The 24442-nt window shown below is 47.5% G+C and overlaps 1 protein-coding gene and 1 non-coding gene across 3 annotated transcripts in view; one reads left to right on the plus strand and one right to left on the minus strand.

The window, feature by feature from the left end:
- Positions 1–3299, minus strand: part of Impdh1 (inosine monophosphate dehydrogenase 1) — a 15600-nt gene extending 12301 nt beyond the window's left edge. For both annotated transcript variants that reach the window (XM_028762580.1, XM_028762579.1), the window contains exon 1: positions 3012–3299. In XM_028762580.1, coding sequence (XP_028618413.1) covers positions 3012–3181 — 170 coding nt within the window. In that variant the 5' untranslated portion in view covers positions 3182–3299. The remainder of the gene's footprint in view (positions 1–3011) is intronic.
- An 18658-nt stretch (positions 3300–21957) lies between these two features.
- Positions 21958–22087, plus strand: LOC114617144. The gene has a single exon (XR_003710746.1). It is a non-coding gene; the product is annotated as a small nucleolar RNA SNORA17 (small nucleolar RNA).
- Positions 22088–24442: the final 2355 nt, after the last annotated feature.

The raw sequence follows: 24442 nt of genomic DNA on the forward strand, positions 1-24442 counted from the left end.
GAGAGAGAGAGAGAGAGAGAGAGAGAGAGAATGAACGCACGCTAATTCTCAGGTCCTGAAAGATCTAGAGACCAGGAAGGTTAGTCTAGAGAAGTAGGGATAATGTCAGGTTAGAAGTTGGGGAAAACTCAAAAGGTTTGGGGCAGTGGCATAAACAGGAATGCATACTAACAAGGACAGAAGCAGTCGCCCCCCCCCCCTTAGGAGAACTTTAGTGGTCAGTTCTGAGTGGCTAGCAAGACCCAGATTTCAATCTGGGAGACAATAAGATTAGGTAGCAAACCCATTCACACGTGGAGGAAGGTGGAGGTGGCAGAAGTGTTATCCCAGGTCATTACAGCTTTCTCCTAGCCACTAGCCTGCCCTCCTGTAGTTCCCACAAATTTGGGGAGAAAACTAGGTGTTCTGGAGACACTCTTCTCCCTCCCTGCCTTGAGAGCTGCTGTGTAGCTCCTTCCCTCCCCATCCCAGGAAGGCTGGGTTTGTTTACCTCTCAACAGTGTGGGGACAGCCAGCCCCAGGGGAGCCTTGGCTTCCAAGCCACCAGGCTCTCTGGGGTGCCCAACCTCCCCAGTGATGCCCCCGGGTCCCTGCCAGGAAAACAGAGTCTGTTCCATCCATGTGCAAAGGGAAAGGAAAGTCTCCCATAGAGCTCAAGTATTACAGAGGATTTGCAGATGTCTTCTTGACTCTTGGGAGGTGGGCACCAGTGGAGCCCAAAGGATAGGGCCTGGTGTGAATTCTGGAAACCCTGGAACATCAGAAAGGAGACCGGTGGAGTTCTTAGCAAATTAGGGGTTGGTATCTGCTTGCCAGGGATTCCCTCTGGTTCTCCAACACTCAGAGCTTCAATCTAGAAGCCTAGGCCTTATGGGGAGCCAGCACTAGAAGCTCTCGCTTGTTATCAATAGTCAGAGCAGTAAGACTAGCCAGAAGACACACCCTGGTCATTCTAAACTGCCGCCCTTCCTGGACACAGAAGAAATAGCCACCATGTCAATCACAGGCTTTGAGCATGGCCTGCCCCAGTGGTCTCCCTGGGTTCCTAAGGAGCCTGCTATGGGTCACTAGTCCCTACATCATGAGTCAAGACTGGCTCTGGTTCAGGGTTCAGCCAAGGCTGGTGCCCAGGAGAACAGCTGGGCTGGACCACCTCAGGTAACTTTAATGTGTCTCCTGGGTTCCAGGAGAGGAGACAGGTGGTCTGAGTTATGGGGGAGGGTCACCTTCCCAGTGATTACAGACTTCAGGGCCCCATTCTCCCTCCTGCTTTGACCTATGTCAGAGCTCTTCTTTACTCTAAGCTGCTGGGCTCAAGGCTGGGTTAGGCTGTCCTTTTCTAGAGACTTAATCCATCCCCCTGGCTTCCTCCCTCCCTCTTCCTGCAATTCCCCAGCTGCTTCCTCCACAGGGAGGAGACACCAGGCAACCAGTGGGCCTCTTCAACGCAAGGAAGGGCAGCTGGTCCCCTGAGACTCCCCTCCTCACAGCTTCAAGGGCAGGGGGCAGGTCCAAGCCAGCTGCTCAGGGGAATAGGGGAATAGTGTCCACCAGGGCACTGAAGTTCAGGCAAGAGGCCAGAGGACTCTATCTGATCTGAGGTTGTTTAGAGGAACAAGATTTCAAAACAACACTTTTTTTGGGGGGGGGGGGGTTAAAGGTAATGACAACATTAGCATTGTTAGGCCGTGATAAGTGGGCAGGGCTCACCAAGTTCAAGCCAGAGAGACCAGTAATGTTTGACTCAAGCCCAGCGCTTCTCAGAGAACCCTTGCCTCTTCCTACAGCTTCAGGTTGGTGGAGGCAGATGTGGGGTCTAGCCGGCAGGTTTTGAATCTTATACTGGCCTGGCTGGGGTTCAAGTTCACAAAGCCCGTCTGAGCCTAAGTGGGGGGCGGGAGGGTGTGGGGTAGGCACTGTCCCTTTGATGCAGAAGTACATCTGGAAAAGAGATGCAGCTGCCTGAACTCTGAAATTCTACAATTCTGGCTTCCTTCAAACTCACAAGTGCCACCGCCCGCTTCCTCCCATGTAGTAGCACCTCTCTAACCCCTCAAGCCCTCCAACCTAGATTTCTATTATAGAAAAACGGATGGGGAATGCTTAAGCCTAAGTCAGTTCTAAAGACAGCCAGCACCGGCGAGAGGGGCTGAGCTTCGTAGCCCCTAAAGCCGTTAAAAGTTCTTATGTAAGCGGCCAGACCCTGAGCAGAACTACCTGGCTAATTCCCCAGACCACCCTCCCCCCAAAGCCCAGCTGCCAGGTCACCTCCCCAAGCCGCTGAGCACCAGCAGATGGGGTAGAGAAAGAAGTCCAAATCCCCTGGACCGGAAGGACAGTAGGATTGCATTTCAAACTGCGATTCAATCCAGAGATTAGCCGCTGTCTCTTTTTCCAGCTAGTTCCCTTGAGGCCCAGTTCACTGCCCCAACTCTTTCTCCAGCGACCCTCATTCACTGCCTTCCAGACCCCCTGCATTGAGGTACAAGTCTCTCCAGGGAGTGAAGAGCAGCAGCCTCACTGGATCTCACCTGGTAAGAAACTGCAAGTACCTTCACCTGGTCCTAGGGAGACAGACATTCAATCCGGACACCCACACCTATTAAGGCAGTTCTAGGAAGAAGAAGAAAGCTGAGGAGAAAGCAACGTTGGACCGGGACTCCAACAAGCACTTTTTGTAACCCAGAGGTCGGAGCCACTTGCACCAAGCGTCGCTGAGTGTGTAGTATAGGTCGGATCTTAGATAAAATTTTAGGGAGCGATATCACAACCTGCGCCCTCTCCCCAGCTCCCCGGAGCAACGCAGCACCGAACTGTTTGCACAGTGCCCGCCTGCATCCGCCAGCCAGAGTCAGGTGTATGACAGTCTAACTGCGTCTGGGGAAGTGGAATGGCAGTAGAGGGGACCTGCTCCTGGCCTTCCCCGCAACGCTACCCGGTCTCCCGACGCTGCCGCGCCCTTCTCTGCCTCCCGCCCCGGATGCGCCCGCACGCCTTGCCCTGGGCGTCACCTCTCCGGCTCGTAGCCGGCCTGCAGCAGGCGGGCGCTGTACCGCTGCGCCGCGGTCTCATGTCCCGGGTGTTGCCGGGCTCCGGGCTCTGGGGCAGCAGCGGCTACGCCTCCCTGCAGCAGCGGCGAGAGCAGCCCGGACTCCGGTGGGGGTGAGAGCGGTTCCTCCATGCCATGCGGAGGCCGCAGCTCTGCGCGGCGGGGAGCCTCTCCGCGTGGAGGCTCCCGGACCAGGGTAGGCAATAAGAGTCCTAGTCCGCTCCGGGAGGGGGCGGGGCTGGGGGCGGGGTCTGCTTCAAGAGGCGGGGCTGGGTGTTTGGAGGCGGGGCTCTGAACGAGCTGGTTTAGGGTCCTGAAGTCCATCGGGCTCCGCCCTTGGCACTACGCTCTGTTCCGCCCCTGTGAGCTGCCACTCAGGCTCAAGAGTAAGTAGATAAGCAGATGGTGAGGTGGAGTGAAGTTTGTGTTCTTCAAGGACCTAACTGAAGAAGACCTCCGCTGTACCCTGTTTCGTGCACCTTCGAGTTACCCCTGGCTTTATCTGAGGAAAAGGAGCGCAAACACCAGGGTAATGAAACATTGCCATTGCATGGCCTCTTGGAGTGCTTCCAATCCTGGGCAAGAGAGGTGGGACACTCCATCAAGCCCTGTACCTATTCAACAACTCCCACCATTTCTTTATACCGCTACCTAGAGAACACAAAAGGCTAACTGGCTCCTGAAGGTAAAGACCCAACCAGGCCTTGCCCTGCTTTCAGTGCCCCTTTACAAGGAAATACGGTCGAGCACACAAGGTACTCATATTTGCTCATCTTCTGCCTAGAAAACACTTTCTATTTCAGCTTTGTTACTATTGTCAGCTTTCATAAAGAAACTCAGGGAAAGCTAGGAAGAGTTACTGCCTTCAGGCAATTTGTTCGAGGAGGCCGAGTAGAAAGAAAACAAACAGCTGAAAATTCTTACACTGAATACTTTTTCAAACATCTGACAATCTGAGGAATAAAAAATAAACACTTGGTGATCTGGGGCTGGAGAGGTGGCTCAGTGATTAAGAATGCTGGTTGTTCTTCCCTGGTTCGATCCCTAGCACCCATATGGCGGCTTACAACTGTAAGGTTGTAACAGGTAATCTGTGGCCTTCTTCTGGGTTATATAGGCACTGCGTGAACATGCTGCACAGATATAGAAAAATAAAATGTATGATGTAGAAAAACACCTACACACATAAAATAAAATAAATAAACCTTTAAAAAGTTGGATGATCTGCTGGTACTGAGTTCCATTTCAAGAACCCAATATTATGGTCTTTGTGCTGGCTAGTTTTATGTCAATTTGACAGAAGTTAGCTCTGCACTCTGTCATGGGCATTCCCCCTCCCCCATCTGAAGAGAGGAAACTTCAATTGAAAAAGTGCCTCCCTAAGATCAGGCTGTAGGGCATTTGCTTAGTGATTGATTGGGAGGGCCCAGCCTACTGTTGGTGGTCCTGGGTTCTATAAGAAAGTAGACTGAGCAAGCCAGAAGATCAAACCAGTAAGTATCACTTCCCCATGGTCTCTGTATCACTAAGCTCCTACCTCCAGATTCTAGCCCTGCTTGAGTTCCTGTTCCAACTTCCTTTAATGATTGACCACAATATAGAAGTATAAGCCAAATAAACCCTTTCCTCCCCAATTTGCTTTTGGTCATGGTGTTTCATCACAGCACTAATAACCATAACTAGGACAGTCTTTAATCCAAACACTCAGAAGGCAGAGGTAAGATGATCTCTGTGAGTTCAAGGCCAGTCTAGACTATATAGCAAGTTCCAATCCAGCCAGGAATGCACAGTTAAACCCTATCTCAAACAAACAAAGCAAAATTATGATTACACTTAGTGGTGCGGGACTGTAACTTCAGCTACCCCAGAAGTTGAGGTAATGGGGATACAGCAATTGTGGTGGCCCAGGGAGTTGCACTATTAGGAGGTGTGGTCTTACTGGAGCAGGTATGGCCTTATTGGAGGAAGTGTGTCACTGTGTGGGTGGGCTTTGAGATCCTCCTCCTAGCCACATGAGAGCCAGTCTCCTCCTGTCTGCCTTTGGATCAAAATGTAGAACTTTTGGCTCCTTCAGCCCCACATCTGCCTGGATGCTGCCATTCTCCTGCCTTGATGATAACAGACTGAACTTCTGAACCTGTAAGCCAGCCCCAACTAAATGTTGACCTTGTAAGAGTTGCCTTGGTCGTGTGATGTCTTCACATCGATGGAAACCTTAACTAAGACAGAAGTTGGTACCAGGAATGGAATATTGCTGTGATAGGCCTGACCGTGCTTTTGTTTGGAGGAATGTGAATTTTAGGACGTTGGATTTGGGAAGCAGTGGAATGCTTAAAGTAGGGCCAATGGGCCATCCTAGTAGGACTGTGGAAGGCAGTGCTGCTGAGGGTGATTTGAACTGTGGAGGCCTTCTGACCCAAGAGGTTTCAGTGGCGAAGAATTTTAGTATGTGGCCTAGAGACTGTTCTTGTGATATTTTGGTGAAGAATGTGGCTGTTTTTTGTCCTTGTCTGAAGTGTCTGCCTGAAGCTAAGGTAAAGAGACCTCAATTAATTGCATTGACAAAGGAAGTCTGAGAAAAGCCCAGCATAGATTTACCCTCTAGTTTGCTCTTAAAAGGAGCTTTTTGATGAAGCATAGCAAGCATAGAAAGGAAAAATGCAAAATGTATGGCTCAAAGAATAAAGGGGCAACAGGAAATAGAATGGAGCGTAATCCTGTCTTCAAGGAGATAAACAGATTAAGAAAGTGGTGACTTTGAAGCAAGATCCCACCCTGCTAAGTTTATTGTTTATACTTTCGAAATTGAACAAAGGACTTGGTTATTGTTTTCATTTGGACTTTTTGTTTGTTTGTTTGTTTTTTGTTTGTTTGTTTGTTTGTTTCGAGACAGGGTTTCTCTGTGTAGCCCTGGCTGCTGTCCTGGAACTCACTCTGTAGACCAGGCTAGCCTCGAACTCTTGAACTCAGAAATCTGCCTGCCTCTGCCTCCCAAGTGCTGGGATTAAAGGCGTGCGCCACCACCGCCCAGCTCATTTGGACTTTTAATCTGAAATGAACTACAATCAGAAACAGAGAGCACAACTGTTTCCGGATCTTGAGACTGGAAGACACAGGCTTTTTCAGGATCTTGCAGGATAGTAGCCATGTAAAGCTTAGGCCTAGGCATGGTGGTACACACCTTTAATCTCAGGAGACAAAAGCAAACAGATTTCTGAGTTCAAGGCTAGCCTGGTACAGAGCAAGTTGCAAGTAGAGAGAAACCCATGTCCAGATGTGGTGGTCCATGCCTTTAATCCCAGAACTCAGGAGACCGAGGCATACAGATCTCTGAGTTCAAGGTGAGTTCACAGAGTAAATTCCAGGACAGCCAAGCTTAGACATCGAAGGAGTTGAAAAATAGAAAGCTAGTGATAAAGTAATAGCACAAGGGGGCAGGGGGCGATGGCATGTTCCAGCCCCAGCAAGCAGCAGACCAGCTTAGGCCATGTGGCTCTGGCTTTAGAGTCAGGAATAGAAGAGACTACAGGGATAACTAACACTGGTTAGCTGGAGCTAAGAAATTAACAGTGATTAAGAAGAAGCCAGCATCACTGAGGTCAAATCTGGGAAGTGTTTTCTAAGAGCACAAAGAACTGTGTTCCAGAGATAGCCAAGGTTGTACCTCATTCCGAAGCTGTACTTGGTAATGTGTAAGAGTCACCCAGGTGGTACTGGTTTTGAAGGTATGAAAGAGCCATGGGGAACAGCTAAAGCTCAGCACTGTGAGAGGCCAAGGAGAGCCATTGGTGAAGGTGTAGCCTCAGCTGCAGTTGACAACCCCGGACTGAAGGGGTCATGCAAAGAAGTTGAGGCTTTGCACCATGAAGGGAGCCTACAAGAGGCTATTGGTGAAGCCTAGTTGCACCGAAAGACCCCAGCATATTGGAGATGCTGGTACCATCGGATGACCACCAGGAACAGCAGCAGCAGTGCAGTAGAGTCAACCAGAGCCTAGAGTGCTATAGAGGACAGACCTGGAGAAGTGACCTAAGCCCTTTTTGAGAAACCCAGAAGATCTTGTGTGGATCTCAGACATTGGAACAAGAAGCTGTAAGAGTTGAAGTTGCCTTGGAGACCCCAAGATGTTAGAGATGCCAGAGCATGGGCTATCTGCCAAGGAAAGCTGCTAACAGAGTGGAACCAGGCGTCAACAAAGATTAAAGGAGTTGGAGATCTGAAGAGTACTTTGACATCAGACATGGAGATGCAGAGTTTGGAATTTTCCCAGCAGGTTTTTGGTCTTGTTTAGTCCAGTATTTCTACACTATAACCTTTTGGAATGGTAATTTATATCCTGTGATGCTTATGGTATGTGATCTGCCTTTTTTTATTTTGACTTAATAGGGGATTATAGTTAAGTGATTGAATGAATCTCAGAAGAGACTTTGAACTTTGGACTTTCAGCATTGTTGAGACTTCTATAGACTTTAAGACTTTTGAAGTTGGACTAAATGTATTTTGTATTATGCTATGTTTAGGTATGGTCCCTATAGACTCATATGTTTGAACAAGCCTATGGGGGGGCCAGGGAGTGGCACTATTAGGAGGTGAAGCCTTATTGGTGGAAGTGTGTCACTGTGAGAGTGGGCTTTGAAACCCTCCTAATCACAAAGAAGCTTCTAGACATCACATCCAGCTATGGTTTCCCTACCCTGCTTGGGTTTGACAATAGACCAGTATTCTTCTCCCAGGTAACTCAATCTCTAACATGGGTTCTGGAAATCAATTGGAAATTACATTGTACATACAGACCTCAGAGTTCAAAGCAAATAGAGAAGATGAATTGGACCCTAAAGTAGGCCTTGGCCAAATTAACTCCTAAAACTGGTGGTGATTGGGCATCTCTCCTATGTCTTATAAAGGGCTAGGAATACCCTCCCCCCTTTTGAGATCCTATATGGGAGGCCCCCTCTCATGCTGCCTAACCTCTAGTCTGATATCTTAGCTAAATATGACCAATGTAAGTTTTTAAAATCCTTATAAGGCTTCCACAGGGTCCAGAAACGACTCTGGCCTGCCATCCCCCGGGTTTATGAGTCTGCTCCTTCCTCTAATCCCCATTGCTTTGAACCAGATGATGAAGTCTAGGTTAAGAGACATAACCACAAGACTCTAGAACTTTACTGGAAAGGACCTCACACCATGATCCTGACCATGCCTATGGCTGTTAAGGTGGATGAGGTCAGGACGTGGATATACCACTTCCATGTTAAGCCTGCCAGGAGAGAGTCTATCCAGCAGTTGAGGTCCAGCAGAGGAGGCTTCCAGGTGAACTGCCACAGGAAAAATGAAAAGCAACCTTATACCCTGTCATTCTGATAAAACTGCAACTCCAGTTGTCCTGTAACCCCCTTACTATCTGGATACCCCCAGGGGATGATGCAACAACTTTGTCATCAAGTTCACAGTGATTGGCAAGAAGGCTGATTGAACTGCCAGTTCTTAACTCCTTTCTCCTCAGACTTAAGACAAGACTGTTGATCACTGCACAGGAACTCTGCATTGGAAATAAGGTACTCTCACCTTATTCTCACCTCTGCAACCACACTGTAACCCCTACTGTTACAGGATACATGCTGCCCCCAGACAATGCTTGGTGGGCTTGTACCTCGGGGCTTACTCCATGCATTTATGGCCTGGTTGTAAATATGACTGAGGATTTTTATGTTCTAGTATAGCTTGTACCCAGAGTGACTTATTACTCTGGGGAGAATGTCTTCAACCAGCTAACTCCTCCAAACAATCAAGTTAAAAGGATGGCCATTTCCACTGGGTTACTAGGTTCTCTCCTTGGCATAGGGCTGGCCAGAACTGCTAGTGTAGGGGCCTCAGCCCTAATACTCCAAGATAAAAATTACAAGGCCCTACTGATGGCGATAGATAAAGATAAACAGGAGATGAAAAAGTCCATCACAGTCCTCCAGGATTCCCTATTCTTCCTGACAAAAATAGTCTTAAAGAACAGAAGAGGCCTAGACTTGCTGTTCTTCCAGCAGAGAGGACTCTGTACAACCTTAGGTACAACAAAATATTATTTCTAGTCAGAAAGAGACTACAAGACAAAAAAAATATATATATGTTAACTTTGACTTGTGATCCTTACATAATCAATGTTTTAGTTAAGTTTGTTAAGGAACAGAATTATTGCTGGGCAGTGGAGGCACACACCTTTAATCTCAGCACTTGGGAGGCAGGAGCAGGCGGATTTCTGAGTTCGAGGCCAGCCTGGTCTACAGAGTGAGTTCTAGGACAGCCAGAACTACACAGAGAAACCCTGTCTCGAAAAACAAAAAAAAAAAAGAAAGAAAAAAAAAAGGGAACATATTTATTGTCGAACAACAATACCAGTCCATAGAAACAACTCAAAGATTCGAGGTGGCCCAAAACTGAAGGGGGAAATGAAAAGGCTAAACTGACTCCATGACAGGCTTCAAATGGACAGTCCAGGAGACTAGGCCTAAGAAACAGACAAGTCCAGACAAGCCCAGGCAAGTCAGTTACTAGGAAAAAAACTCCAGGCTCCAGCCCCCAGGCATTGGTAATGGTTCTGGAATGCCTAAAGACAGAGTAAGACAAAGCTCACCTACCCTGGAATTCCCCTAATGTGCTTTAAATCGGGCCTGTAAGCTTGCTTGGCTGTCTTTTTATCTTGGTAATGAGAGACCCTAACATGCTGGACTTCTACAGAATAAAACACTCTGCGTTTACACACTATTTGAGTCGGGGATATCATTCCTCAGGGAATCATAGACCCTTATAGGTCATGGTGTGTCTTCACAGCAATGGAAACCCTAACTAAGATAGCAATCCTGTCTAAAAATTAAAGATAAATAAATGAATAAATAAATAAATAAAAAAAACAAGAAGAGCTGGGCAGTGTGGCACAAACCTTTCATCCCAACACTCAGGAGGCAGGTGAATCTCTTGAGAATTTGAGGCCAGCCTAGTCAACATAGCTAGTTCCAGGATAGCCAGAGTTACACAGAGAAACCCTGTCTCCAAAAAGCAAAACAAACAAACAACAACAAAAAAAAAAAAAAAAAGGAGAAGAGGGACTAGAGAGATGGCTCAGTGATTAAGAACACTGACTACTCTTCCAGAGGTCCTGAGTTCAATTCCCAGCAACTACACAGTGGCTCACAACCATCTGTAATTCGATCTGATGCTCTCTTCTGGTGTGTCTGAAGGCAGTGGCAGTGTAGTCATATAAATAAAATAAATTTTTTTAAAAAATGAGAAGAGGGGGCTGGAGAGATGGCTCAGCGGTTAAGAGCACTGACTGCTCTTCCAGAGGTCCTGAGTTCAAATCCCAGCAACCACATGGTGGCTCACAACCATCCGTAATGAGATTCGATGCCCTCTTCTGGTGTGTCTGAAGACAGCTACAGTGTACTCATAAATAAAATAAATAAATAAATCTTTAAAAAAAAAAATGAGAAGAGACTTGGAGATACTGTGGTAGGGTGCTTGTCTAGCCTGTGGGATCCAATACCACAAAAGACAAAGAAAGAAAACAAACTTAAACTTGGCAATCCAGCCTCAGCCTCTCCAAAGTGCTATGATTATAGGCATGCAGGACCATGCCTATCTAAAGCAGACATTTTGATCTGTTCCACAAAGGACGTGTTAGTATTTGTTAAGTTAGGATACAAAGTGGTGGTACACGCCTTTAATCCCAGGACTTGGGAGGCAGAGGCAGGGTGAGTTCGAGGCCAGCCTGGTCTATAGAGTGAGTTCTAGGACAGCCAGGACTACACAGAGAAACCCTGTCTCAAAAAAACAAACAAAGGATACAAAGTATCCTATATATAGACACACAGTATATATTTAGCATAAATTTAGCCTAGATCTGCATAGGAGAGAAAACTATGTAGGTCTATATAGGTATTTATATTTTGATTCTGGCTTATTTTACTTATTATTATTATTATTATTATTTTGTTTTTGAGACAGGCTCTCATGTATCCCTGACTGGTAGTTAAATATGCTACATAGTTGAGGATAACCCTGAACTTCTGATCCTCCTGCCCCTTGGGTGCTGAGGATACAGGTCTATATCATTGTGCTTGGTGTGTGTTGTATGGAGATCAAAACCTGGGATACTGAGCATTCTAAGCAAGCACTTTACCAACTGAGCAACACTCCCAACTCTTATTTATTTATTTTTTATTTATTTATTTATTTATTTATTTTACAGTATTATGCCTATATGAATGCCCGCAGGCCAGAAGGCACCAGATTACATTATAAATGGTTGTAAGCCATGTAGTTACTGAGAATTGAACTCATGACCTCTGGAAGTGCATCCAGTACTCTTAGCTTCTGAGCTATCTCTCTAGCCCCACTCCCATCTCTCAAACAATTTCTTTTCCTTTTTCTTCTTTCTCCCTCCTTTTTATGGTGTGTGTGTGTGTGTGTGTGTGTGTGTGTGTGTGTGTGTGTGTTCATACCATAGCACTCATATGGAGGTCAGAGAACAACTTCTTTTGGGAGTTCATTCTTTAACTATCTAGGGATTAAACTCAAGTCATCAGGATTGGCAGCAAGTGTCTTTACCTGATGAACTATCTTGCTATTCCAATTCTTCTCCTGCCTTTGAGAGAGCTCATTTAGCTACTATTCTATTGCTATAAAGAGACACCATGAGCAAGGAAACATGAATAAAAGAAAGCATGTAAGTGGGGTGGGGGGTCTTGCATATAGTTTTAGAGAGTTAGTTCACTATCATCATGATGGGAAGCAGACAGGCTCTGGAGCAGTAGCTGAGAGCTTTACATCCTGATCTGCTGGCAGCAGACAGAGAGAGACTGTGCCTGGTATGAGATTTGAAGTCTCAAAGCCTTCTTCCAGTGACACACTTACTTCAAAAGGGTGTCCCCCTCTAACAAGACCACACATCTTCCAAGGAGGTCTCACCTCCTAATCCTTCCCAAACAGTTCCACTAACTGGGGACCAAGTATTCAAATGTAAAAGTCTATTGGAGTCATTCTCATTCAAACAATCCTATGGCTTGTACTTGTAATCTCAGTGTTCAGAAAGCCCAGAAAGGAAAATAACTGAGTTCAAGGCCAGCCAGGACTACATAATAAATTACAGGACAGCCTGAGCTATAGAGTGAGAGTCTGATTTTTTTTTTCCTTTGATTCCTGGCCACATGTGAAATTTTGTTCCTCAAGAATACCATTTTGGGCTGGGCATGGTGGTACATGCACATGCCTTTAATCCCAGCACTGAGGAGGCAGAGGCAGGGGAAATCTCTGTGAGTTTAGGTCTCCTTGGTCCACATAACAAGTTTCAGGGCAGCCAGGACTACAAAGAGAAAGACTCTGTCTCAAAATATCACATAAGGGGTTAGAGAGATGGCACAGTGGTTAAGAGCACTGACTGCTCTTCTAGAGGTCCTGAGTTCAATTCTCAGCCACCACGTAGTGACTCACAACCATCTTTTATGGGATCTGATGCCCTCTTCTGGTGTGTCTGAGGACAGCTACAGTGTACTCATATACATTAAACAAATAGATCTTTTTTTAAAAAAACTCAAATGAAACTATATATCATTATGAGGATGGGGGAGTTCAAAGATGGCTCAACAGTTAAGAGCACTTGTTGCTCTTATAGAGGGCCTGGGTTTGGTTCCCAGCACCAACATGCTGGTTCACAACCATCTGTAATTCCAAATCCAGAGCATTCGACACCTTCTTCTGACCTCGACAGGTACTAGGCACAAACATGGTCCACATACATACATGCAGGCAAATACTCAGAAACATAAACATAAAATAATCTAAAAACGACTTTTAAAAAAGATGTAATTAGAGAAAGATTCTGTCTGATCTGACAGTTTCCATAACTCTGCAGATCCCTCAAAGAAGCAAAGATAAGCTGATCTAAATGGTAACATAACAATAAAGCCATCGTTCTGGTCCCAACCCAATGATTATTCCTTATGTGAAAAGAGACAATATACAGGTTTCTGAGTGTAAAGGAAAAAAAGGTAATACGAGACAGACTGAACCAGAGCCTGCAGTTATGTGGGTGTCTGGGCTTCTTGCTGTATCCACCCCACCCCCCATGTCACTGGGTATAAACAGTGCATGTTGGGTTGGAGAGGGGCGGGGAGGGTGGATTCTGGTCATCAAGAGATAGTCTTGGGTCCATTTGCTCCTCCAATTCTTGCTGAAAGGAGCCCTAATTTCCTCATCTGAAAAAAAGGGTTTCATCTGTTTCATGAACATGTGTAAAGTTCCTAGCTGCAGAGTAAACTGTAAATAAGCCCAGGCAAAGGCTCCTGTAAAGTAATAAGCTGTACTGGCTGGTTTTGTGTGTCCACTTGACACAAGCTGGAGTTATCACAGAGAAAGGAGCCTCCCTTGAGGAAATGCCTCCACGAGATCCAGCTGTAAGGCATTTTCTCAATTAGTGATCAAGGGTGAGAGGGCCCATTGTGGGCGGTGCCATCCCTGGGCTGATAGTCCTGGGTTCTATAAGAAAGTAAGCTGAGCAAGCCGGGGGAAGCAAGCCAGTAAGTAGCATCCCTCCATGGCCTCTGCATCAGCTCCTGCTTCCTGACCTGCGTGAGTTCCTGTCCTGACTTCCTTTGGTGATGTGATAGTGTAAGCTGAATAAATCCTTTCCTTCCCGACTTGCTTCTTGGTCACGATGTTTGTGCAGGAATAGAAACCCTGACTAAGACATAAGCCTTTGTTAAATTCTGTACCTCTGACCCACAATAAACCCAATATATTATCACTCCTGTTATATGTTCACTGGACTTAACATACTAAGAACATCACATGTTCCAGACAAAGGCTGGAAACACAATGGAGAGGATGATCTTTGACTGGGCAGTCATGGTCCTTCAAGTCTAGTGGACAGAGAACAAACTACCAGTCAGAATGCAGAATAAGATGAGCTCTGACATAGGGGTGTGGCTGTGCAGAGAGCCAGATTTTCTGAGAAGGAAACGAATCGGGACCAGAGTGTAAGACAGAGTATATGGGAAAAAATGAAGTGGTAGCGCACACCTTTAATCCCAGCACTTGGGAGGTAGAGACAGGTGGATTTCTGAGTTCGAGGCCAGCCTGGTCTACAGAGTGAGTTCCAGGACAGCCAGGGCTACACAGAGAAACCTTGTCTCAAAAAAACGAAAAAAGGAAAGAAAACAAAAGGAAAAAAATGAATGACACACACAAGTACATAACAAGTGAGCAGGAACAACAGCTAAGACCAGTACTCACTGAGGACTGTTTCTGTCTTATCTCCAGAGCTTGTTGGCAACAAATGTGATTTGCTATCAAACTATTCATTAAAATAATCACATTGGATGGCTTAGCCAGAGGCCATCCAGATAGCATAGGAAAGAGTTTCACAACAATGCCCAGCCTAGTGGTTCTCTACTGGATCCTCTTTTGAGACAAGATCCTGGGTAGCTCAGACTGGCTTTGAACTCCCACATAGCTAAGGATGACTTTGAACACTGGTGCTTCTGTTTCCACCTCTCATATGTGGGGATCCAGGCATGCACCACCACCTCCAGCTTACCTGGTAACTAGAAATTGAAACCAGGGCCACTTCGTGCATCTTAGACAAGGCCTCTACCAGTCGTCCTATATCTGTATCTATAGTTTTTTTTTGACATTATGATCAAGGAGAACAGGCCACAAATATCCAGAACTGCATAGGGCAGCTCACTATAAGAAAGAACTAGCTGTCTCTGAAGTGCTGTGTGGAAATCCTGATCATATCCAAGCCTGGCGTGGTGGGACATGGCTGTACTTTCACCAGTCTGGAGGTGGAGGCAGGGAATCAGGAGTCCAAGGCCAATGTCAGCTACACAGAGAATTCAAGGCTAGCCTGGGGTAGATGAGACCCTGTACCCTACCACCACCACCACCCCCAAAAAAAAGGAGAAGGAGGAGAAGGAATAGGAGAATAAAAGGAGGAGGGGAGGGGGAAGAGGGATCAGAGGAGGGGGAGGAGGAGGAGGAGGAAGAAGAAGATAATAATAAATCGGTAGTGCCCAGCATGTTTCCCCAGGGGAAGAGGTCTTACAGGAGTTTGTTAGCCATCCCTCTAACACTGGGCTTTCTTCTCAGCGCCTCCCTACCTGTTTCTCATCAGATCTGCTTGGTTCACACCTAACTAAAAGCTTTGTTATCTTTTATGCATAGTGTTCCTGACCTTTTAACTCTAGTAGCAACCATCCCAACTGTAACATAATCGAGGAACCAGCAGTCCTTCCCATGGCTCCCTTTCTCTTAGTACCTATCAGTGAGAATCATCTCAACTCCACAATCCATGGGGGGGTCAGGAAGCGCATATCCCTGTAATGGGGGAAAACCGAAGTGCTAAAAACTGGAGAGAGGATCCTGTGGTCATTTCTGAGCTGAGACTAGAAGCCAGTCCACCTATTGTCCAGGCCTCAGCCTTGGTCCAGTATAACCAATGCCCCTGTGCTATGTATCTCCAGAAATCACCGGGAAGCAAATGGAATTTTCAGGGCCATCACCCAGTGCAGTGTTTTCTCCTGTTTCAAATCCAGCTGACCTACTTTGGAGCATCTGTCCTCTTATTTGAAAGGACACCTATAGTAACCCATCCACTCAAGCAAGATGTGGAGAGACTGGAGAAAACAGAACCACACTTCAGAGTACAGGCATGCAATTGGTGTTGAGCATCAGTGGAGAAAGCACAGAGACTCAGTGAAAGGAGAGGCTCTGCCGTAGCAACAGTGATAGAGTAGCTCTGGCCTGCTGAGGCAAGGCCTGGGTGAGGTAAGAAGCCAGAAAGTGTAAATGAATGTGTGCAGTATCACCAGAGCAGGGTAGCTTGGAGATAACTCATATAGTAAAGTGGGGGAAGCACAGGAGCTGGATGGCACACATCTGAGAAGCAGGAGGCAGCCAAGAACCGTCACAGAACTGTTACACAACTGCAGGTCTATTGGACTGATGAGGTTCACTCTACACTACACTGCACTGCCCTGCACTACAGCATACTACACTGCACTACAGCACACTATACTACACTGCACTGCACTACAGCATACTACACTGCACTACAGCATACTACACTGCACTACAGCATACTGTACTACAGCATACTGTACTACAGCATACTGTACTACAGCATACTGTACTACAGCATGCTATTCTATACTGTACTACAGTACACTACACTACACTACAGTATACCACACTGCATTACAGCACACTACACTGCACTACAGTACACTACACTACACTACAGTATACCACACTGCATTACAGCACACTACACTGCACTACAGTACACTACACTGCACTACAGTATACCACACTGCATTACAGCACACTACACTGCACTACAGTACACTGCACTGCACTACAGCATACCACACTGCACTACAGCATACTACACTGCACTACAGCATACTGTACTACAGCATACTGTACTACAGCATGCTATTCTATACTGTACTACAGTACACTACACTGCACTACAGTATATCACACTGCATTACAGTACACTACACTGCACTACAGTACACTACACTGCACTACAGTATACCACACTGCATTACAGCACACTACACTGCACTACAGTACACTACACTGCACTACAGCATACCACACTGCACTACAGAATACTACACTGCACTACAGCACACTATACTGTACTGCAACTGCACTGGACTATACTACACTACACTATAGCACACTACACTGCACTACAGCACACTATACTATACAGCACTATAGCACACTATACTATAGTACACTACAGTATACTACCTACACTGCACTATGATATGGTATAGTACTAGTGCACCACACTAAACAGAACTGTACCGCACTACACTGCACCACCCTGTGCTACACTATATGACATTGCACTACACCACACACACTGCACTACACTACAGTACACTGCACTACACTGCACTACATTACACTGCACTGCACTACACTGCACTATACTACCCTACACTATACTACTCTACACTATACTACACTTACTACACTACACTACTACAGTACACTGCAGTACAGTACACTGCACTGCACTACACTGCACTATATTACCCTACACTATACTACCCTATACTACACTACACTGCAGTACAGTACACTGCAGTACAGTACACTACACTGCACTACACTGCACTATACTACCCTATACTATACTACACCACTACAGTGCACTGCAGTACAGTACACTACACTGCACTACACTGTATTGCACTGCACTGGACTACACTCCATTCACTCCACTCCACTCACTCCACTCACTCCACTGCCCTATAGTACTCTATACTCAACTTCATTCTTCACTAAGGGATCCTGAGGTGAGGTATCTTGGAGTGCTGCCAGAAGAGAGAAGACAAAACCAGAAAGAGTGTCAGCCATGGTGATCAAGTCCTATACTCCCGATACTTGGAAGGCTAAGATAGGATGATAGCCTTGAACTGAGCGTATCCTGGGCCACACGGGGAATTCCAGGAGAGCCTCAGTTACAAAATGAGCACATGTCTCAAACAAAACAAAAGCAAAGGAGAGGAACTGGAGGTCTTTTAGGGCAGAGTAGGTGGCGAGAGTAGGTATGAGTGAAAACAACAGGCAGGTTACCTCAAGTACCCCAAGGTCAAGAGATTATCTGCTTCCACCAGACATTGAGGAGGAGAGAGGTCAGAGATCAGAGGTCCACATAAGTATGCAAAGCCAGGACTCAGGCACCCTGCGCCATGATTTACCATCCTACACCATGTCCCCACTCTGACACCCTGAACTATATACTGCACTACACTGAGCTACAGAATAATCTGCAAGCTCTAGGCTGCTTCACCCAGATGTGCGTGGCTTCCATCTCTGTGGAGCCTGTTCGGCAGCGGGAGCGGAAAACATCTAGAATCTGGATTCTAGACCAAACTGCGACAGCTGCTTCACCGTGGCTATACCATCCTCTGCATGGGATGCCCACTGAGATGTCCTTCCCTTCACTGCAGGGGCAGAGGAAGCATCACAAGCATCCTTAAGGGACTGTCTGCCTATATTCTCTTGCTTTTATTTCCAACCATTCCCAACCAGGCCTCAAAAGAAACATAAAAAGCCAGGTGGTGGCTGCACATGCCTTTAATCCCAGCAGAGTTCCAGGACAGCCAGGACTACACAGAGCAACCCTGTCTCAAACAAAACAACAAAACAAAACACAAAATAAGAGAGGGGGGAGAGGAGGAGGAAGAGGAAGAAGAAGAGAAAGAAGAAAAAAAGAAGAAAAAGGGGAGGAGGAGGAGGGGGAGGAAGAGGAAGAAGAAGGAGAAGAAGAAGAAGAAGAAGAAGAAGAAGAAGAAGAAGAAGAAGAAGGAGGAGGAGAAGAAGAAAGAGAGGAGGGAGAAAGGAGAGAGTGGGGAGGACAGAGTGTGAAAGTGTGTGCATGTGAGAGAGAGAGGGGGGGGGGAGAGAGAGAGAGAGAGAGAGAGAGAGAGAGAGAGAGAGAGAGAGAGATTGAGAGATTACACTACTTTCTTGCCGAGTAGCCCTGACATTAACTGAGCTTTAAAATATTATCCTATCCTTCACCCCTGCTCCTATCTCTTGCCTAGAGTTTGGGAGCAAAGGAACAGAGAGTGCTGCCGCTGTAGTGTGGGACCAGGGCATCAGAGCAGCCCGCCCCCCCTTCTCTGCTCACCGCATGCCCTGGCCTGAGAGCAGGCTGCTGTGGGGACTTACTAGTTCAAGGGGTATCCGAAGGCAGGAAGGGGAAAGCCTTCCAGTTCAGGTCCCAACATGTAATTGGAGGAAGCCAATGGGAAGCCCTGATGGGAGAGACCTGTAATCTCAGCTACTTATGGGGCTGAAGTCTGGGAATCCTGAGTTCAAGGCCTGCCTGGGCTACAGAGGAAGTTCAAGGATAGAACTTAGTGAGCTCTTGCCTCAAAAGAAAGGGAGGAAGAAATAAATAAAGAAGAAAAGGAAAGGGCTGGAGATACATTTCATCCTCAAGATCATAAAGAGCCCTACCCTCTGTCCATTCTACCTGCTAAGTCCAGGCTATCCTCTCCTCCTGTCAGGTTAAAGGGCACACATGGCCGGCTGTGTTTTTGAGTAAAGGAAAAGAGGTGACCTGGTATGAAGGCCTAGAAGGCCTGGATGTTGGGAAGGAAGGAGGAGAGACTAGGTTTCAGAGAGAGATAGTCTTAGGTGGGCTTACTTCTCCAAACCTCCTTCAGTCCTCAGGACTTTGTCACATCCTTGCCCGATCAGGTGCCTCTAGACTCCTGGAAGTGATGCCTCGCATCCAGCGGGTGTTGCTTGCTCCTACTCCGCCCACTCAGCGCCCCCACCCCCACCCCGGGTGCCATCCTGCTTCCAATCCTCACTGTGCACTCAGACCCTAATTCAGTCCCCACTGTGTATAAGTGAGACCTGGCATTTCCTGCCTTGAGATACGATGTCTTATCTGACCCCCAGGGCCCTGCCTCAGCCCTGACCCTCCTGGGCACCCGCAGCTTGGAGCTGCAGCCACAGCATTCTTTTCCCTTAGACGTGCTGAAGCGCAGCCCAGAGACTCCAGAGGAGGCTATAGCTCCACATGCCAGGAAGGGCGGCTGTGGCTTGGAGATGCAACAGTGCCACCCTCGCGGACCTCTGGTCATGTCTGTAATCCTAGCATTTAGGAAGCTGAGGCAGGAGCCTTGTCATGAGTTGTGGGCCAGCGTAGAGTACACAGTAAGTTGTAGGCTAGTCTGGGATACGTAGTGAGACCCTGTCTTCAATAAATACCATTAAAAATAAAAAAGTGAGGTGAGTCTGACAACCTAGCCCAGGAATCCTTGCTACAACTCACTCCTTGCTTTACAGGAAAGTCTAAGAGTCTGTAGGGGGAGGGTTGGGGGTGGAGAAAGGGAGGGGAGGAGCCGGGGAATGAATGTCCTGGGCTCCTCCTGCCTGCTGCACACAGAGAACGAAGGAAAAAAGGATGTCACATCTACAGCATGGAAACTCAGATGCCGTCATGCTTGCCTTCTAACCAAAGAAATCAATAACTTACCCAAGACCCGAAGCAGATTCAGGAAGTGGTTTGAAAAGGATCCTTCACCGTGTCTCACCTGCTACAGAGAAGGCTTCTGTGGGCCCCAGCATCCGGAGTTCAGGGAGGGGGGTTGTGACAAGCCCGCTAAGGACCTGGTGGCTCTGCCACAGTCCCCCTGAGGACTGGCATGTGAGTAAGGCCCCCACATACATGTCCTGGCCAGGAGGACAGGGTTTGTGAGCAGATGGGGGCCTCTGTAGCAACCGGATGCAGACGGTTATCTGCACCAGTGCATAGGGTCCCCCTGCCCCACCAGATCCTGGCCTCAGCAGTCTGGTGGGTTTTGTCCGTTATTCTGAAGTTTGGCTCTCACTGCGATAGAATATATTAAATCCTGGATTCGGTAACAAATGAAGGAAGTATATTTTTGAAAGTGCTTTAAACACATCAAGAATTATGCAGACATGTGTAGGGTTTCAGAAAGCAAGGAGAGCTGCTGGGGTTGGGGACAGAGCAGGAAGTATCTGAGTGGATCTAACTGACAGCTCTCGTTTTTGAGGTGAGATGTGAGAGTCAACGATGTAAAAGAGTATTCTGGGGCCGTGTAGAGCAATGAGACCAGAGCGGGAATCCAGGGAGGCAGCTAACCATTCACCCAGAATCCAATGTGGACATAGTACCCTTTCATCTAAATCCATCCCGCCTGGCAGCTATAGTGAAGAAAGTATATTAATTTTATAGATGAAGAAACTGAGAAAGGATTTTTAAAGACAACAAACAACAGCAAAACAAAACAAAAACCCAAAAATACAAAAACAAAAAACAAAAACTTATGGTTTAATATCATATCCCAGGAGGCAAGACAATTCTTTTGCCTGGGTCCCCTAATTGTTGGAGTTACATGTCTGAGCCACCATACCCAGGCAGGGAAAGGTTTTTGTTATTGTTTGTTTGCTTGCTTTTTGAGACAAGGTCTCTTTATGTAGTCCTGGTGGTCCTGGAACTCATTATATGAACCAGGTTGGTCTCAAAGTCAGAGATCCACCTGCCTCTGCCTCCTGAAGGCTGGGATTAATGGCATGTGTCACCAGGCCTGGCTGGTTTTTGTTTTTTTTGTTTTGTTTTGTTTTTTTAATTCACTATCTCTCTGTCTCTCCTCTCCTCCCCTTTTCTCTCCCCCTGCTGTGTGTGTGTGTGTGTGTGACACATAAATATGTGCAGATGTACAGATGTACAGATGTACAGGTAGCCTCTTAGGCCAGCAAAGAGCATCAGGTCCCCTTGGAGCTGGAGTTACAGATGGTTGTTAGCAACTTGACCTGGGAGCTGCAAGTGCTTTTAACCAGTGATCAATCTCTCCAGCCCCTCAGAAGGTTGTCTTTTAAAATTATTACATCTTAACTGTGTGTGTGTGTGTGTGTCCGTGTGTGTGCATGCATGCTCCCTGATGCACCTGCTCATTCTTGTTGAGCAGCATCCAGTGCACAGATGTACCACTGATTACCCTTTCCCTCATCACCAGAACATCTGGTTTGCTTCCAGTGTGAGATAGTTATGAATAGAGCCGCTCTATTCACTTAAATATAGATTCTTGTATAAATGAAGTGATCATCTCTTTTAGACTAGAGAGAAATTGATGAGGGACGAGGTGAACGTATGGTTGATCGGCTGGAAAAGTGCTAAGGCACTTCCCAGAGTTGTACAGGAAGTTCCTGTGTGCGTTGTTCCTGAGTGTCCAGCTCCAGGAGCTCTGCCTCTTTCCTGCCAGTTCACAGTGTTAGGTTGATCATTTGATCTTTGCCATTCAGATAGACGTTATGACAGGGGTGGAGGGTGCTTTGAAAGCAGCTTCGCCCCTGCCTCCAGAGTCTTGCCGGTGTGGCTGCTGTGTCACATGTGTGTCAGTAGGTGGCAGAGAGGAGAGAGGTCACACTCGGTGTTCTGACCTGTGAACACCTGAATGATTAGATTCGTAGCCTAACATTCCCTGTAAAAAGCGAGCCTGAAACAACCACTAGTCTAGCACCAGGGCCCTGCACAGGGAGCTAGCCTGAGATGACCACCAGTCCTGTGCCAAACAGACCTGGATGGGCTTCCAGGACAGGGAACAAACCAGAAACTAGAACCCCACTTGGGATCATAGGATCCCTGGGTAAGCCTGAGACAGAGGACCCTTGCAAGGGGTCACTTGGGCGAGCCAGGGAAGGAGCCAGCCTGAGATGTCCACCAGACTTGCCCAGACAGGAAGCTAGCATGAGATGACCACCAGTCCGGTGCCATGCAGGCTTGGGAGGGCAGATGATGCCCAAGATGACCCCCACCTGGTGCCATAACGCACAAGTGGGGCATAGCACTCCTGAGACCACTCCTGAGACGACCCCAGACACTCAGAGACCCTGGGACCCACTAAGAGGAGCGTGTGAGTGTGGAGAGATGGAAGAGAACGAGAAGCAGAAGGATCTGTGCACAATGAAGAGAAGGGGAACTGGAGACTCGAGGGTAGTTAGGAACATCCTATTGTGAGTAGCTGGTGATGCCACCTGGGACCACGATGGGATTGTTGTCTGTGCTGCCACCAGGGGCCACATCTGGGTCTGTGGCCCTCAGCAACATGGGTTTGTTACCACCAAAGGCCAGGCAGATGTCCCTAGTCTGGGCTGCTGCCCTGGGGACACAATTGATATCTGCGGATCTGGTCCCACTCCTCACCTGGGTAATGTGGGAGAGCTGTCCCTGGGGGCATGAGAGCAGGAAAGCTGTCCCCAGCCCTAGCCAGCTACAGTACTCAGGAGAGAGGTGCTGCACATTGCAGGAGTTTCAGGGTGAGCGTTGGAGAGCTGGGGCTACCACTCGTCTCCTGTGTGGTGGCACGGATGAGGGAGATAACCTCCTCCCCTTGCTCCTCACCGCCTGTGGCAGGCAAGAGACCTGGCCTGGAGTCATGAGAGCAGGAAAGCTGTACCTATCCCCTCACAAGCTGCAGCAGTCAGGAGAGCAGGCCCTGCACCTCACCAGGGCAGCACAGTAGAGCTGACCCTGATGGGGGTGAGGGGGGAGCCACACCCCAATAGTGTGAACAAGGGAAAGCTGGTCCTGCCTCTTGTCTGCCAGGCAATGTTGTGGATGAGAGAGAGATGCCCTCCTCACTTCCCTCATCCATCTTCATCTATAACAAGAAGGAGAACTAGCCCCAGGATCATGAGAGTGGAAAGACTGGCTATGTCCCTCCCTTACCAGCTGCAATGCTTAGGAGATGGGGCCAGCACCTTGCCTGTTCAGGAGAGAGAGGTGCCAGTGAGCCAGCCCTGAGGGCGTGAGAGTGGGAGAGCCAGTGGACTGCCCAGCTCAGGCACCACTCAGGCCCAGATCCAGGGCTTTGTATGGGCCCACCCCAACATCGACCCCATGGATGAACTGCTGGAGTGCATGAAGGACCCAGTGCTACTGATGTGAAACTACAGGATCTCCACGACACAGGGCAACAACAAGACATCGGAGAGGAGTCCCAGTGAGGCTCAGTACTGAGAGTGTAGCAGAAGCCAGAGGCCTTGAACCAGACCAACAACTCACTGCAATGAAATGAACTTCTTTGCAAGCAAAGACGTGTGGGAAAAGGCTATACTGTGGGACACACTGTGACACAATACAGCTTCCACAACAAGATTTTTTTTTTTCCTGTTGAGGAGGAGGTTACAAGGGTGGAGGGGAGGTACAAGGGGGGGAGATGAGTGGGATTGGGGGTGCATGATGTAAACCCCACAATGAACCAATTACATTTTTTTTTTTAAATCAGCTTAGCATGGTGGTTCACACTTGTATCCCCAAACTTGGAGACTGAGTCAGGAAGAGTGTTATGATTTTGAGGCCAGCCTGGGCTACAAGGTGAGACTGTCTCAAACTATAAACAAAACCTTTTGCTAACACCCATGCACGTAGCGACAGAGCTGATATTTAATTGTAGCTTCATCAGTCTTCAAAACTCCATTCTCCCTCTACCACACACTGCGTAAACAACCCCAATGTCCCGCCTTCACTCGGCACAGTGCAGGGAGCTGACAAATACTTTTGACCTTTTGACACATGCCTTGGGTTGTACAGTCCTGAGAGCAATAAAACCCAGCTTGCAGTGTCTCTCCATAGCACAGGTTTGTCCCTCGATAGCCACAACCCACCGTACACTGAGGAATTCTGAAGCTCTTCCATTCACATATTACTCGTCCTTGACCACACTCAATTCTAAGAGCCAGGGAGTGCAATCTAACCATAGGCTAGAGGGCAGACGGGAGGGAGCACGTGCTAAACTGTCTGTTTTGTTTGAGAGAGGGTCTTGATATGCAGTT

This window comes from Grammomys surdaster, unplaced genomic scaffold (assembly GCF_004785775.1).
Source record: "Grammomys surdaster isolate TR1022 unplaced genomic scaffold, NIH_TR_1.0 134, whole genome shotgun sequence".
NCBI lineage: Eukaryota > Metazoa > Chordata > Mammalia > Rodentia > Muridae > Grammomys > Grammomys surdaster.